The sequence below is a fragment of the Akanthomyces muscarius genome, chromosome 1 (genome assembly GCF_028009165.1).
Source record: "Akanthomyces muscarius strain Ve6 chromosome 1, whole genome shotgun sequence".
Classification (NCBI taxonomy): Eukaryota; Fungi; Ascomycota; class Sordariomycetes; order Hypocreales; family Cordycipitaceae; genus Akanthomyces; species Akanthomyces muscarius.
The window spans coordinates 2,425,222-2,440,868 of NC_079241.1; the positions used below are offsets into that span (position 1 = coordinate 2,425,222).

A 15,647-nucleotide genomic window follows, 5' to 3' on the forward strand; every position below is an offset into this window, starting at 1 on the left:
GATAGAGCTCAGGGAAGGGTTCAATCAGGACGAAAGGGCGCTTGGCTAATAGCCAAAGATATGTTTCGTGAAGGCGGCGTAAGACCCTTCTTTCGAGGCCTTACAGTTTGCAGTGTAAGAGCCTTCATCGTGAACGCTGCGCAATGGACTGTGTACGAGGGCCTTATGTATAAGTTCGGCGGTGGCAGATTCCGTGATGACAAAGTCACAGATCATGCTTTGTGATAATAGACAGCAAAAGTGTTAATAGTAGTCGCGCAAGGAGTCAAGATAGGCGTGAAGATAAAGAATATCAACTACTGTTACATTACACTAGGTATTTTGCATGAGCATGGCTGCCCAACTTCCAAGTTCCACTGTAAACGCCCGTAAAATAAAGTTGTCGCATGACTGTGCTCCTCAAAGTTGTATTCCATCAAGACCACCAAAGCAATTTCATCGTGTTTATGGTAGTAATTATGCAACTATCATCGATAAAAGAGGCAAAATAGAACGGAATCAATGACTTAGACCAGTCTCTTGCTTCCATTTTTCTGCGTCTTGACCAATTTGGCTGAACCAATGATTTACAGCCCCTCTCGCTTCCTCAGCGAGATGTCCATCTGTCATGTCAACACTCTGTCCTGTACGCTTTGAAGTGCTCTGCGAACGTATTTGGTCGCGCGCTTTTCGCTTATTTTCTCTCTGCACTCGCCATTCTCCCTGACCCGCAAGATATCGCAGGCTATGTCCCAGGCCGCTGTCCTCAGGAGATAGTTGATGATGAGGGCGATCCAAAGGCGGCGCGGTAAAGAAAAGCACCCTTCCTGCATTGTCGCGTTGAAGCTGAGCGCGAATATGAGCCGGCACAGCCTCATTTGTGCTGTCAGGTAGAGTATAGACCTCTGGTGGACGGGGTGGGTTATAGGCATTGTTGTGGTGACCTGGCTGAGGTTGAGTAGCCATATTTCGCGAGCCTTGGGCAACATTGTACCCTGGCGTGCCTGGATTTCCGACTTGCTGATAGCGCATGGCGGCAGGAGGCTGGGAATATCCTCCGGCATAGCCTGGAATAAATCCAGGCTGATGTGGCTGCGTGTACTGTGCGGGGCGAGCTGAGGTTGCATGCGCTGGTATCTGTGGAAGTGGTACTGGCGTCTGATGCGGAGGATGCACCCCTGCCTGAGGTGTGCTTGGCTGAGTGTTCATTGCCTGGGGATGATATTGTCCAGGGGATGAGGGCCCAAGTGCACCACCATAAGAAGTACCACTGGATACTTGCTGGTCTCCATGTCCGTCTCGTCCCTGAGAGATAACTGAGCCCTGACGCGTTGGATCTAATTGGCTCTCAGGAGCAGCAGCAGGATCCATCTGGATAGACTCGGGAGGCGGCGTTTCCTACCAGTGTGTAAGTGTCTGATATAATAAAAGCATGAACTATTGTTCAATTGATGAAATCGAGCACTTACATGCGACTCTGGAGGTCGACGATGCACGGCGCCAACAATCGGTGGCGCGTTCGGGCTGCCCCAAGTTGGACGCGGAAGCTCATCCGAGACCTTCGCATCCTCACGCAAAAGATGCTTGATGGGACTGGGTACTTTTCTCATTGGGCGAGGGGCTTCGAAAAGATCCATTTCATAGTCGCGGTCCCTCACTTCGTCTGGAACGCAGCTGGCCCACGTTTTGATCTTGTTGAATCGAAAGTTGTCCTCATTGTATCGGGATTCGCACACGTAGACATGCTTATCAGCTGGAAGGCCACGCGGGCGTCCTTTGTTAAATCGCGTCACAAACATAACGAAGCAGCGATCCACAATCTCGCCAACTTGGTGATCGCGGTACTGCCCCGTTTTTACAACCTCGTGCTCGAAGAAGTGCTTCTCGAAGCGATGGACAGTTTGCTCCGGCCGATAGTACCAGCAGGAATTGATCCACTTATCTCCTTCGCGATCTTGCCACATTCGGAAGATCTGGCCTACAATCGGCTTCGCAAGGTCATTTGGGTTTCGAATATGAACCCAATCCCCTGTTTGTTGTTAGTGAATGGCGTTTTGCGCAAACCCACCCATCTCACTCACCAACTCTCCAGACGTTTCCATCATGCTCAACCTGAACTACGGGAAGCTTCCCATCCTCGTCACGAAACTCGTCATCTGACTTTGCTTTCTCTTGCTCGACCAATGTCTGAGTTTCCTTTTGTAATTCAGCAGCAGCTTTGTAAAGCTCGCTTTGATCTTCATTGTAGGCCTTCGCGTTCTCGAACATCAAATTCATATCATCAAGAAACTTGTCCACGCTGTTGTACTTCTTGCGTTTGGATTTCTTCTTGATGTGGTCGAGAGCAATCGGATTCGTGATCGTTTGGTAATAATCCGGTAGCGCCGCTCTGTCTGGCAGCTTTTCAAATGGAGTGATGAGCAAGGCACCGTTATTTGCCTTGAACCGTCGAATACCCTTGAGAACAGACGAGATACGGGCCTCAACAGGTGTGAGAACCATTGGAGGACGTCCTCTTCCTTTGTGAGTATCATCGTCCATGTCAGCATCGCGGTTCCTGGCAGACGACCGTTGTAGCCGGCGTTTGCCGCGCCTACCAGCACCGGCACCGTATTCTTCGTCGTCGTCGTCTTCTGCCTCGTCTTCGTCGTCGTCGTCATCGTCATCTGAGACTTCAGCCTCAGAATCTCGAGATGGAGATTCCTCCACAGGAGGTAATTCTCCGAGGTTGGGTAGAGCAGCCTCTTCCTTGGTAATTTGCGAAGATCGCACAAGCTTGTCCAGCTCCTCTCTGAAAATTCCTTGTAGTTTGATCGCGGCGCCGAAGATGGGGGCCGAGGGACGGTTGTAAACTTGCGCATTGTGAAAAATTTGCGACACGTCTTTGACAAATTCCGGAAAGCTCGCGTATTGCTTTTTTTGTATTTTACCCTATCCGCAGTCAGATTAAAGGTCGTACTATGCGTGAGTTGGTTCATACCCTAACAGTACTGAACGCCACTGGATCAGATATTATCTCGAAATAATCCGGAACTGTTCGGCGATTTGGAATGCGCTGAAAGCCTGCAGCAAGTTCTTCGCCGCTGACAACTCGTTAGCTGTGATTTAGACTCTTGTCGCGTTGCTTCTTACTCTTCAGAAACGGCGCACAAGAGCGTGGACAGACGATCAATCATTTCATATAAGTCGTCGCGCCCGTCAATAACCATTTCTCCCTCTGCATCACTCTCAATTCCATCCGCACTGTTGTTTTCCATATCTACGTCGTCGTCGCTGTGTGGAGTCGCGGATTTGCGCCGCGCTTGCGCGGAGTTGCGCCTGCTAGACATCTGAGTGAATTGAATATGCAGCCGATTAGGGAATAATGCCAAATTATCTGGAAGTGCAGTGGAAAGGGAAAAGTGCGTGGGACGATGGAGGCGTATCGCGTGGCTGAAGCTGGCAACGCGTTAGGAGAGAAGGTTCCGAGCGCCTCTACGAAGCAACGTGTGGAGGCTCACGAGGAATGCTTATGTAACCTACTGAGACAGCTTCCTTCTCACCACCAATGTCAATCCAAGCACGAACACTCGCTGCTTGCTGATGTGAACTTGGATGGTAAATACTTAGGTATGTGAGATGAACTTATTGGGTACTTCTGTATTAATAAATCAAGTTCAAAATTGTCCGCCTACGCCTACAGTTCAGGCTTGTTTGCCAGACACTGATTATACCCGTTCATACGCAGAGTGGCAACATTCAGTATCTGAGAGCTAGAAATCAGCGGACTTTGCCCCCTTTCGCTTGGCCTGCGGCTCTGCTCACTCGACATGAGAACTCGTTACAAGTGGCCAGGTGGAACTGGCATCATCACTCTAGGGGATGATGCCACGTTGGGAGACGTAGTCAAAGAGCTGACGTCCAAGACCTTTCTTACCGATTTTGGTATTAAATTCGGACCGCCTACAGCAATGATAGCTCTCGATATGAGTAGAGTCAACCAGTCGGCAAAGGAAATCGGTATCCACGGAGAGACGCTGACTATTGTCCCGAACGAGAAGCGGCCGCCCCCATCCAGACAAAGTACCGGCGAGGATCGACGAGAAAGCCACCAGGCACAACAAAAAAGACCTCAAGATGTTAACGTACCTTGGGACGTCAGAGATGGGACTCTTGGTCAGTTAGATATGCGTACGGAGTATTGAAATGCTTGCTAATTACTAAACAGTGCTCCGGGTGATGCCAAGCGACAACAGCTGTCTCTTTACTGCATTTGGCGGTGCTCTGCCCCAACAGGTACTACCATCGAACCTGCGGCAAATGATGGCTGATTACATTCAACAACATGTGGATGTGTATTCCGAAGCCATATTGGGAGTGCCTCCTGAACAGTATTGTCGAAGCATCATCGACCCAGACAGGTGGGGAGGCGGCATAGAACTCAGCATTCTGTCTTCTATATTTGACATTAAAATATGCACATACGACGTGGAGGCTCGTATACCCCGCTAAAAACGAAGAAAAGAAGAGAAGCTGACCGATTGTAGACGCAGAACCTTATTTCATTTGGAGAAGGAAAACGTGACCAGTGTATTCTGGTATATTCTGGCATCCACTACGACCGGATAGCTTTCAGTTATTCCGAACACCCATATACCGACCCTACGCTGCCGCCCGAGATGGACCGAACTACGTGGCCAGTAGAAGATAAAGAGGTTCTCATCAAAGCCAAGGACCTGGTTAGGAAGCTCCATGGCGCTCACTACTTCACAAACATGGATGGACTGGTTCTGAAGTGTGATGTTGCTGGCTGTGGTTGGATTGGCTCAGGACAAGCCGATGGCCAGAGACATGCTGAAGAAACAGGCCATACACAACTGAGCGAGATTATTGACACCCAGACGGAGGCTGTTCTTCGCAAGTGCAATGTCCGAGGGTGCGATTTCATCGGCCAGGGGGATAGTGCCGCAAGACAGCACTCGCAAGATACTAGACATGACTCTTACTCGGTGATTGAGGATTGGTAGCATTGATGCCTAGATAATGTTTTCGTTGGGAGCACTATTCGTTTTTGGTGTCTGTGAAGGAGTGAATCTGCAGACTATCCAAGTTTGCTAACGACAGACTGAGTATTTCGTGCTTGTTCCTCCATATCTGCTGATGTTGGGCGTACTGCCGGGCTTCTGATACTGGGGGTGGTGGGTCAGTAATTTTGGTTACCAAATATGCCGTAGATGCCTCAGCAATTCCATATATCAATACCCCAACAAGAGGAACACGCGTGAGGATATAAAAGCCGAGCCCAAAGCCAAATAGAACACCTTCGCGATTTCTGAACCAGTTTCGCTTTTCATCCTTGGTGAAATGCACACGGGAGAAATATGGTACCAGTAGTTCGCGCATCAAACTCCGAGACGAGAAGTATGTTTGCAAAAACATGACGAGATATCGTCGGGGCAAGAACACGCCAGCGCCAAAGATGACGACCGCTGGCCCCGTCCCAACGGCTTTATTGAAAGTGTAGAAGCTGGCAGCTGGCAGCACGAATTTGCCGATCAAGGGAACGTGAGACAACGCAAAAACGGAAACAGAAAGTAAGGCTTTTCGGCCGAATCTGCTCAAAAAAGTATAGGCAGCAGCCCAAGCGTCAGTCGGTTTGGGCTTATTAGCAGTGGGTTCTCCGTATTGGCTGAAATTTGGATAATATAGGCCGCGAAGCTGACCCTGGTCATCATGCTTGTGCTTCTGCGTGTATGTCAAGTCAACCCAGTGTAGGGATTGCATAAACCTATCTAGTCAGCGCTTTTGCACAACGAGGGGTGAAAAGGAAGCCATACAGGTTGTCCAGAGTCGGCACCATGTACCGCATGAGCACCATCAGAAAAAAAGGAATCTGCAATACATATTCCGCCATGAAACCCATGCCATTGATGAGCGAGTCGTCCCATGTCACGGAATCCAAAGAGATAAAAAGCGAAAGTAGCCAAATGGCAAACCTAACCAGGGCAATCTAGTTGGCTGTACGTTAGCTTAGGTGTGAAGATGCTTTTTGGACATGTGCATACGGGAATGGATACAACGAGACGTATTGCGATGCCAATGGCTACCGCATACGCCGCTTGCTTGTAGTGATCGCTGGTGAACATGGCTGGATTTTGAAGTGCTCGATGAGCTACCCCAGTACATCAGTAACCCGCAATAGGAGTTCGAATTCCTTCTTTCTCATGTGTATTGAACGTACCGCCAACTAGTGTGAGTTGCATGCCTCTAAGAACAGCATTGATGTCGAAATTGGACAGATCAAAGAGCGCACTGGATTTTGGATGCCGATTCGGACGACCCGACGGGGTTTCATCCACGAGGTTTGAGCCTTTGGCCATGATACTTGAGTAGGGTAGTAATTCGTTCAATCTTGGACCTGTCTTTCAGCATACTAGACGCTCTTTGCGAGACTGCCAGTGCGTGGAGGTGATGTTGTTGAAGCTCTCAGGAGTTGACGTACGTTGTGGCGAGGTGCTAGCGAGCTAGCGACCTAGGTACTTACTCGGTACCTCCCTGGAAACGCGCTGAGCGCTGCACCTCACAAGCAAGTCCTTACGAGCGGCTGCCTTGCGAACAAGCGTTCTAGAGTGTATAGAGCCACCCTGTTTAGTAATCCTCCATAACTCATCATGTAAATCATTTTAATGAAGCTCTTTCTTACAAGGAACAGTACTTATTCAAAAGGACTGCTGGCGAACCAAGGTGGTAAGCAATACATTGACGCACCATGCGGATGACTAAGTAGAGGCCCTCCAGGGATCTGGTTACTTTATTACTGATAGCCGACCTCCATCATAGAAACGCATATGTAGAAGCAACATCGGCCCCTAGCCTGCTGATTGACCTTCAATTGCCTCTTGGGTATAGCTGCGGCTTCAGACCATTTTTCATGCCATCAACGGCCCAGTAGCCTGCGCTTGTCTGCTCACCACTCTTCATGAGGCGTCTCCGATCCCGCGCCTGAAGGGGCATCCAGAGGGCATATTCATGGAGCGACTCGAGCAGCCACGGCTCCTGCAAAGACGAGTCGCAACGGCGCCAACACTGCTACTGCAAACGCATTATGGTGGGGAGAAGAGTGAAAGAGATGTTGACACTATATTCAACCACACGAACGCCAAAGTTATATCCCTTGTAGCGCTCAGCGATCAGACATTCAGCTTGGAGAGCAGCAGCCGGGACACCATCGGGCCATGGCAGTCCCATTTCGAGAGAACAATCGCAATTGGTAAGTTGCTGCAATCCCTTGTGCCCATTCAGTAATGCGCTGACGATCCATAACTAGGCCCGCTAAGGCTATATCGAGCTCCAGGCTCGGTGGCGTTCTTAAGCTGTGGAAGTGCCTTGCAGCCGATGTTCCCCAAAAGCCAATGCTGGTGTATGGAAGAGGATGGCAACAAATTTATTCTCCAGATACGGCCTCCAAGCTATTGGCGGATAGAACTCGCCTCTCCGAACCCGCCTGGGAATAAGAGCCTGCGCGACTGTCTCGCGTCTGTTCTGCTGCTGGATAAAACCCCTTGCCCTTTCAAGGAGTCTGTACCAATATCGTTACCTCCAGAATCTTTGACTGCCAAGAAACGACGGCCGTGGAAACCACTACGCAGCTATCCATCAGAGCCGATTCTGTCCTCAGAATCAGGGGATACGTGTGCTGACAGCCAGCTGTTTAAGGAGGGGTGGAATGCGGATGCGATAACAGAGCATCAAAGTGAACGCTCCAGCACAACAGAACAGCAAAAAGAAGAAGAGCAAGATGAGACCGGCCAAGGGGACATCCAGTTGAAAGATAGGCTCAGAGCGACTGAAAGCCCGAGTTGGCGGACAGCCCGGATACAAAATACCTTGAACGCAGACGTGAGACCTTTTTTCTCCAGAAGCATATCACACCACAATGCTCCAGGCGTCAAGCAGGCGAACGCTCATTCGGCACCAGATTCGCTGGCAGCCACTGGCGCAAATCAGACAGCCGTGTCTGTGCGACCGAGCAAGGGACAACCGCAGGAGAAGCCACCTGCCAATGCTGATGAAACAAGAGATTTAAAACGTCGACATACGATTGGGTCAAGCTGGCATGATGCCGAAACGGAGGCTTTTTCGGAAGACTCGAGTCGCGAGGAGGCGAGTACAAGTACTCGTGACACTCAATCGAAAGATAGTGAGACGACAGTGTCGAATATTGCATTAGCCGATGAAATTTCGTCATTTGAGAGCCACCGTCATTACCGTGCACAGACGGCACTGGCACCGGCACAGCAACTACGTCTACGTCGCAAAGACCCTGGCGATGCAAGCGATGACGCGTTTGCAATTGAAGCTGAGAGACACGGCAGAGAACTTCCTTCAGCGGATGCCGATTTTGATTCCAAACCTCTACCGGCTGGTTTACTGTCAAGGGCAATCTTCTCGATATTCTATGCAATTTTTAGCATCTTTGTACTAGCATTCAAGACGGCAGGAACTGCGGTTATAAGCTGGTGTAAGCCAGTCGGTGATGCGCAGTGCGCCAGCCCGCAGCTGCCAAGCAGAGGTTCTCATGATCGAGTCGTGGTTGATGATACCATAGTTTTAGATGATGATAATGTGTAATGTTGCAACCAAGAAAGGGCTTGAATCATCCCTGTGCATTCACATTGCCCCGGCCAGCCACTGTTAGCAATATTATCTAGAAGTACTGGTCCGAGCGTAAACCCCTACGGAAAAGCGTTGAACACTGGTTGTGCTATTTAGGCGCCTCTTTTTGCCATGCTACGAATTTTATAAAGTCCATGTGTTTTCGGAGAGAGAAAATAAAGTGGAGCGTTCGAGGAGGACGCCTTTCCATTGATAAATAAATAAATGGTGAGCAAGCTCGTGTTTGTATCTTTGCAAATCATGCACCGAGCAGAAAACTGGCTGAAAGCTACGCTTTATTCTGACAGCACTTTTAACAGTGCCTTGAAAAATTAGTTGAGTCGCACAGATTTCTAAAATGGCTCTGTCTATTTGAATAACTATCTCCTGGTAGACGTGGCCTTTTTTTTTCTTTTTCTTTTGCGATCCCCGTGGAGGGTCATAGACACTCAAGCCAAAAAAAAAAAAGGGTTTCTCCCAAAAGGTTCCCCACTACTGCCATCGAATTATCTACCGTCGACTATTGCAGGAGTAACAATAACAAGTACTTACTTAGCTTCTATATTTGTATTTTTATCACGCATTTCTTTTTTCTAGCATCACATTCGAGAATTGCTTTCGGAATCCATCTCATTTAAATGTCTCCTATAGTCTTCTTTTTATTATATGTATTCTCTTAAAGGTGGCTTGATACTTCCTGTTTCGCACATTCGTTTCTTCCACCCCCAACTCTACTAGGTAAGTCTATTTGTGAATGCACAGTATGCACGGCGAATCGACGCACTAATCTGGGTCTGCCTGAGTGACCTCTGAGTGCTTATGCACAGCTTACTTGATCAAGCCCTTTCTCATGAAGCACCAAAAATGCCATAGAACTGCTCAATCATGCTCGCATGGCACGCCTTCCCCGTGGAGTGCCAGGCGCCTAGGCACATGGCACACAATGACCTCAAGTACAGCTGGATGTCATTCAGGGGAGGTGCCTGGAGAGCACATCTCCCCAACGGTGTGGACCAACCCCAGCTCTCCTCCTGTGGCGCAGCAGTGGTCCGTACCCAGCGGTACCAGTCTCGTCATGAAAATAGCCATGCATATGCATCTAAGAGATATTATATACAATTGTCAGAATAAGCAACGAGGTCTAACACATTGCCAATGATTTAGTATTGTACAAGTAACTAGTAGTCTAAGATGTATTACTTCTGGGAAGATCAGGAGGAAAGGAAATATTACAGAAGCATGCGACGAGGGTCTTCAATATACTCCTTGACCTTGACAAGGAATTGCACAGCTTCACGGCCATCAAGAAGGCGATGGTCGTAGGTGAGAGCAAGATACATCATTGGCCGGATTTCGATCTTGCCGTTGACCGCCACAGGGCGTTCCTTGATGGCGTGCAGACCCAGCACAGCAGTCTGGGGCAAGTTGATGATGGGAGTTCCCATGAGGGAGCCAAAGACGCCGCCGTTACTGATGGTGAATGTTCCGCCAGCCATGTCTTCAATCGTGAGCTTGCCATCACGGGCCTATTTCGACAGCGTTAGTTGTCTCGCCATTGCATGATGCGAAATATAGCACTTACCTTCTTGCCCATATCAGCAATGGAGCTCTCTACACCAATCACATCCATCGATTCAACATTGCGGACAACCGGTGTGACGAGACCCTTTTCGGTAGCGACCGCCACGCTAATATCGACGTAGTCGCGATAAACGATCGTGTCACCGCCATTGGGGCCTTCGATTGAGGCATTGACGGCAGGTAGGTCGCGCATAGCAAGAACAGATGCACGCGCAAAGGCACTCATGAAGCCGAGCTTGACACCAGTCTTCTTGAGCACATCATCCTTGTACAACTTGCGAAAGTCCATGATATTAGACATGTCAACTTCGTTGAAAGTGGTGAGGGCTGCGGCGGTGTTCTGGGATTGCTTGAGGCGCTCTGAGATGCGCAAGCGCATGCGGTTCATTTTGACCTGCCAGGAGAGTCAGTTTTCAATTTTCTTCGTGCTCACTGGCGCACAAATTGGCAACATACACGTCGTTCTTCCCGGCTGCCAAGGCTGGGCCCAGCACCGGAAGATTGAGCAGTAGAAGCGGCCGTGTCCTTTTTCTCTGTCGCAGAACGCTTGGGGGCAACTGCGGGAGCGCTCTCGGTCTGGGTTTTCCCCTCCGGCTTGTTTTCTTGCTTCGGCTCGGATTGCTTTTTCTGCTGGGACGACTCTGGCTCAGATGCAGGCTTCGCCTGATCCTCGGCTTTCGGTTTCGCCTCGTCTTCAGCTTTCGGCGCGGATTCGTCCTTGGGAGCTGGCGAGCCACCTGACTCAATGCGGACAAGGTCCTGTCCAACAGTAACCGTGTCCTCTTCATTTACGAAGAACTCCTTGATAGTACCGGCCTCGGTAGCGTTAACCGCGACATCGATCTACAGACAGTTGGTTAGACTGGTGCGGCTTGCCCGGAAGAAAATTCGAATTACCTTGTCCGTCTCGATGGTCGCAATTTCTTCGTCGAGCTCGACATAGTCGCCAATGCTCTTAGTGAATTGTTTCAAGGTACCTTCGGAAATTGACTCTGCCATCTGGGGTACTTGAACCACTTTGTCCGCATAGCTACGAACAGCCTGCATCATGCTGGGAAGCATCATGGCAATTGGCTGTACGGCGCGGCGCTGGCGAACCTGGCACAAAGGTGCCATTCGCACTGCGGTTGTCAATCGACGCGACAGCATGGTTGCGAATTGATATGCCTGCTTGACAGGGCTGTTGGGTGAAATAGACAGCTATTGCTTTCACTCTGGTGTGGCGCTTAGGAGGTACGACCTCCTAACTCTGCGTTTGAGAGAAAAAAGCAAGTCACGTGAGTAGAAGTGGCCTCTATTAATGACAGCTCGCTAGAGCAAAATGAAACGTTTGTACAGGCACTCTGTGGGAAAAATACTGAACTCCATGGCACGCGACGATGTCTTTTCACTTCTCAAGCACCGGTTTCTGCGTAATTAAAACTGTATGCTGAAATAGTCTTGCCCACAGTCGCTCATTCAACCTGATCGATGTTCTGCAGTCATCTTATCAGCTCTTATCTCCCCAGCCACTCCGTACCGTGGCTTTACTAAGCATATGGCACTCACTCTAGTGCCTGAGAAATAACGCCAGGCCACAAGGCGGCCAGCTACCAGGCCGAGAACCTTGACCTTAACTGAACTCTCAGCCATCACACACGTCAACAGCTCGCACTTTCGGTTCACGATCAAGCATCCTTCGAGCTTCTCTGAAAAGTCGGGCGAGTACAATCGGTGCGTTGAGCACAAGTCGGGCTGCTTCAAAGGCCACACGACCACCTTTTAGCTGCTGCGAACCGAGCAATCGCAGAGGGAAAAACACTATGTCTACGCGACAGGCCGCACTGTTCGTACTATACCCACGGCACTCGCGACGCTGTTGTTTACCATATATCTGACAAGCACGCTTCTTTCACGGCAGGTCCCTGTATCGCAGGTCGCTGCGACTCGCTCTAGACTGGGCTGTCCAGCGCCAACTGTGGCGAGGCCAAGCCTTGTACATACGTTCGTTATTCGAAGCGAATCGCCATGTCACCGATCCCAGACAACAAAGGGTCAGCCGTACTCGTCGATATCATACCGTGGCGCAGTCTAATACTATACAGGCACTGCTCTCCGAGACCGAAAAACTCCTAACCGGCTGGAAACACCCAGATCCCTATGTCCCCCCGACGGCCCCTGGAGGTACGCACAGCCCCTAGAGATAATTAGGAGAGCGAAAAGGCTGATGCTTTTATTTGCAGGATCGAAATACGAGAGAAACCTGCCATCCCCAGTTTTGGATCGTAAGTTTATATACTCGCAACATGCACAGCTCCGCAGTTTACTGATCCGCCGATTACAGCGCCGCCACACCCGGCCAACGGACATTGAGCGCGGTGCGAGCTCCAATTTGCGATGGCAGGGTTATTGAGGGAGATCATAGGAGTGGGACCATCAGACTGCTCCCAACTGTGAAGTTGCTAGATAAAATACCACAGCCGACGTGTATAAAATCCATGTTTCTTTTTTTCAACGATCATCGCCCAACCCTACAATTGACGATGTGCAGTCGCAGACAGTACTCCGATCCGAGTTTGTAGCGTTAATCGACAGGGGTGGAAATGGCGCAGAATACATGTCCCAAAACCGTCACAATCCATGGGCAGGTATTTATTTGCCATCATTAAAGTCTTTTAAAGTAGATGTGTTATCTCATTCATGACCATAGCCTTGGGGATTATTGTACAACCCTGAGCGCATAAAAACAACCGAAAACCCGGAACCGTGACCCCTGTCATTGCAACCCAAACGAACCATCGCAAGAAAGCAAAAGAAAATAACCCATTTACAGTTCCTGGCTGGCGTTCTTGCCGCTCTTGCCCTTGCCAGTCTTCTGGGGCAGAAGGTCTAGAGTATGTTAGTGTTTGTGGCGTAACAGGCATTCGAATACAAAGACTTACTTTGGTGGATGTTGGGCAGAACACCACCCTGTGCAATAGTGACGTGTCCCAGAAGCTTGTTCAACTCCTCATCGTTGCGGATGGCGAGCTGGAGATGACGGGGAATGATACGGGTCTTCTTGTTGTCACGGGCAGCGTTGCCAGCAAGTTCCAGGATTTCGGCGGCGAGATACTCGAGAACGGCAGCGAGGTAGACGGGAGCACCAGCACCGACGCGCTGGGCATAGTTGCCCTTGCGGAGAAGACGGTGGACACGACCAACGGGGAAAGCCAGACCAGCCTTGGAGGAACGGCTAAAACAACAAGTTAGTGGTGATGATGAAAGATAGATGCGCTACGAGCAAACACGTACGACTGAGCGTTCTTGGAGCCAGAGGCCTTGCCACCAGATTTGCCGCCGCCGGTCATCTTGGATGATTTGAATAAAGGGGTTTGAGATTGAGAAGGATGGGTAAATTGGCCGAACAGAGCGACAGTAGGCAGGGTGCTGTTAGTTGTTGAGTTGCAGAGGTGATAATTGACTGTGTGCAGCACGTTGGCGGGGGGCGCGGAGGTTAAGTACTTTTTGGCGCGTAAGCTACGTGATCTGGGATCACCCACAGCCAAAAAAAGGTAGCCACCTCGGGAGTCTAGCACTAGTCCTGAATAGGAAAATAAGCCTGGAAAATGATAAACATTCCCTTCACACAGCCGCAAATATGGCAATTGGCCCTGGCAAATAAATTAAGCAGCTTCCCACCCACGCTCGCATGGCTCTCCCAGAGCCGACCTTGCTCCATTTCTGACCCCTCAGGATCTGTGTATCTGCGTGTTGTTGTTCTTGTTTTCCCGTTACGCAATCAAGGAGATCAGCCAGAGCTTGACACAATAGGATGGAAGAGGGATAGACAAGTCCCTCAATTGATCAAGGCTTTGCTTGTTCTTTTTTTTGGGGGGGGTTATCAAAAAAACCAAGCATTCGTTATCTCGTAGGTTTTTTCTTGTTTGGAGAGGGAGACATCCTCGGGGTAAAAGCTATGGTCGTCGCCAGATCTGACGAAACGCTACTTCTACTAAGGCCATAGCGTAGAGCTACCTTGTGTAAATGATGTTATGGAATTCACTCGTAACGTAACCCTTAATGGGCTTCGCATACGCGTAGCATTGGTAGAAAAACACCAGAATACGCACAATTTCAAAGAAGGGGTGCCGATTACGGCCAGCTTGTGGTACTACTTGTAAACATATCTGGAGTGGATTTTCAGGTCTATACAGTATGTCGCAAGAACTATGGAGTCGATCCATTGTGCGCAGCATTGAATGCTTGACACGAGAGAGAGTCAGGCGTCATTGGTCGTGAACTTAATGCAAGATAATTCACAAATGCAGCTCAGATCTAACGGCGATAGAACGCGATCGCTCCCTGAATGTCTGTCCCCATCAATAGAACTAACGCGGTTGAGGGAATGCTACGGTGCAGACCGAGGGGCAGGGCCCAATCAGAAAATAGGTCCAAAAAAAAACAAAACACAAAAAACGCGCGACAAGGGGGGGTACTGGCTTCGAAATCACCAGCCAGGACGCGGCATCAGAGGTGGCAGCAGAAAGCGGGGCTCCGCCGCGGTTTTAGCCAACCATATTTCAGCCTCTGCCAATGGCCAGCTAGCTTACCCACCTGATTTAGCTAGATCACTTCAGTGCCTGTGCCCATCTCATTGACCGGCTCCCCAGAGCAATCAGTAACCCGGCACCACTGCGCGTCACCCAGCTACAAAAGCCCAGCCCGCCCCCCAATCGTTCTTCCTCCGCCATCAACTCTTGCCATCATCCGCTGCCTAACTCGTGTCTTTGACCACAATCGAACAACTTACTCAAGTTCTAATACTTCGGATTTTCTCTCCCGTCCAACACCATCAAAATGCCCCCCAAGGCCGCCGACAAGAAGCCCGCCGCCAAGGCTCCCGTTGCCTCCAAGGCTCCCGAGAAGAAGGATGCCGGCAAGAAGACTGCTGCTTCTGGCGAGAAGAAGAAGCGCTCCAAGACCCGCAAGGAGACTTACAGCTCTTACATCTACAAGGGTATGCTTTTCAAGTTACGCCGCACTTTCGACGCGTTTACTGACCGTCTTCTAGTCCTCAAGCAGGTCCACCCCGACACTGGTATCTCCAACCGCGCCATGTCTATCCTGAACTCTTTCGTCAACGGTGAGCAGTTTTCATGATTAACCTGTGACTTTCCATACTGATTTTTTATTCAGATATCTTCGAGCGCGTTGCGACTGAGGCTTCTAAGCTTGCTGCCTACAACAAGAAGTCTACCATCTCCTCGCGCGAAATTCAGACCTCTGTCCGTCTGATCCTGCCCGGTGAACTGGCCAAGCATGCCGTCTCTGAGGGTACCAAGGCCGTCACCAAGTTCATCTCTTCCACGAAATAAATCATGAGTGGAGTGTGATTGCTGGTTTTCTGTTACGGTGTCATTTGAATTTTTATGCGTGGCATCAGGGTCTCATGTTTTGAGAATCTGCGGGCTGAAGATAGCCCTGCCGTTGGG

At 49.9% G+C, this 15,647-nt stretch overlaps 9 protein-coding genes across 9 annotated transcripts; 5 read left to right on the top strand and 4 right to left on the bottom strand.

Moving 5' to 3' along the window:
- Positions 1-498: 498 nt before the first annotated feature.
- Positions 499-3,308, bottom strand: LMH87_005781 (uncharacterized protein; the record flags this gene model as incomplete). Its single annotated transcript, XM_056203563.1, has 5 exons — positions 499-1,377; positions 1,449-2,008; positions 2,061-2,910; positions 2,960-3,062; positions 3,112-3,308. 5 exons carry the CDS (start codon positions 3,306-3,308, stop codon positions 499-501), a joined length of 2,589 nt encoding a protein of 862 aa, XP_056059010.1.
- Positions 3,309-3,392: 84 nt separating this feature from the next.
- On the top strand, positions 3,393-3,735 carry LMH87_005782 (uncharacterized protein; the record flags this gene model as incomplete). Its single annotated transcript, XM_056203564.1, has 2 exons — positions 3,393-3,588; positions 3,635-3,735. 2 exons carry the CDS (start codon positions 3,393-3,395, stop codon positions 3,733-3,735), a joined length of 297 nt encoding a protein of 98 aa, XP_056059011.1.
- Positions 3,736-3,788: 53 nt separating this feature from the next.
- LMH87_005783 (uncharacterized protein) lies at positions 3,789-4,985 on the top strand (the record flags this gene model as incomplete). The annotated part of the gene is made up of 3 exons (XM_056203566.1): positions 3,789-4,134; positions 4,187-4,452; positions 4,506-4,985. 3 exons carry the CDS (start codon positions 3,789-3,791, stop codon positions 4,983-4,985), a joined length of 1,092 nt encoding a protein of 363 aa, XP_056059012.1.
- Positions 4,986-5,072: 87 nt separating this feature from the next.
- Positions 5,073-6,729, bottom strand: LMH87_005784 (uncharacterized protein; the record flags this gene model as incomplete). Its single annotated transcript, XM_056203567.1, has 7 exons — positions 5,073-5,147; positions 5,221-5,746; positions 5,796-5,968; positions 6,024-6,130; positions 6,200-6,369; positions 6,461-6,474; positions 6,727-6,729. The coding sequence occupies 7 exons, from the start codon at positions 6,727-6,729 to the stop codon at positions 5,073-5,075; spliced, it is 1,068 nt and encodes a 355-aa protein (XP_056059013.1).
- A 464-nt stretch (positions 6,730-7,193) lies between these two features.
- Positions 7,194-7,472, top strand: LMH87_005785 (uncharacterized protein; the record flags this gene model as incomplete). Its single annotated transcript, XM_056203568.1, has 2 exons — positions 7,194-7,228; positions 7,286-7,472. 2 exons carry the CDS (start codon positions 7,194-7,196, stop codon positions 7,470-7,472), a joined length of 222 nt encoding a protein of 73 aa, XP_056059014.1.
- Positions 7,473-9,842: 2,370 nt separating this feature from the next.
- LMH87_005786 (uncharacterized protein) lies at positions 9,843-11,343 on the bottom strand (the record flags this gene model as incomplete). The annotated part of the gene is made up of 4 exons (XM_056203569.1): positions 9,843-10,139; positions 10,196-10,588; positions 10,651-11,037; positions 11,092-11,343. 4 exons carry the CDS (start codon positions 11,341-11,343, stop codon positions 9,843-9,845), a joined length of 1,329 nt encoding a protein of 442 aa, XP_056059015.1.
- A 653-nt stretch (positions 11,344-11,996) lies between these two features.
- On the top strand, positions 11,997-12,546 carry LMH87_005787 (uncharacterized protein; the record flags this gene model as incomplete). The annotated part of the gene is made up of 5 exons (XM_056203570.1): positions 11,997-12,019; positions 12,095-12,227; positions 12,279-12,357; positions 12,417-12,458; positions 12,518-12,546. The coding sequence occupies 5 exons, from the start codon at positions 11,997-11,999 to the stop codon at positions 12,544-12,546; spliced, it is 306 nt and encodes a 101-aa protein (XP_056059016.1).
- Positions 12,547-13,000: 454 nt separating this feature from the next.
- On the bottom strand, positions 13,001-13,523 carry LMH87_005788 (uncharacterized protein; the record flags this gene model as incomplete). Its single annotated transcript, XM_056203571.1, has 3 exons — positions 13,001-13,062; positions 13,116-13,408; positions 13,468-13,523. 3 exons carry the CDS (start codon positions 13,521-13,523, stop codon positions 13,001-13,003), a joined length of 411 nt encoding a protein of 136 aa, XP_056059017.1.
- A 1,489-nt stretch (positions 13,524-15,012) lies between these two features.
- On the top strand, positions 15,013-15,530 carry LMH87_005789 (uncharacterized protein; the record flags this gene model as incomplete). Its single annotated transcript, XM_056203572.1, has 3 exons — positions 15,013-15,172; positions 15,227-15,298; positions 15,352-15,530. 3 exons carry the CDS (start codon positions 15,013-15,015, stop codon positions 15,528-15,530), a joined length of 411 nt encoding a protein of 136 aa, XP_056059018.1.
- Between the last annotated feature and the right edge of the window lie 117 nt (positions 15,531-15,647).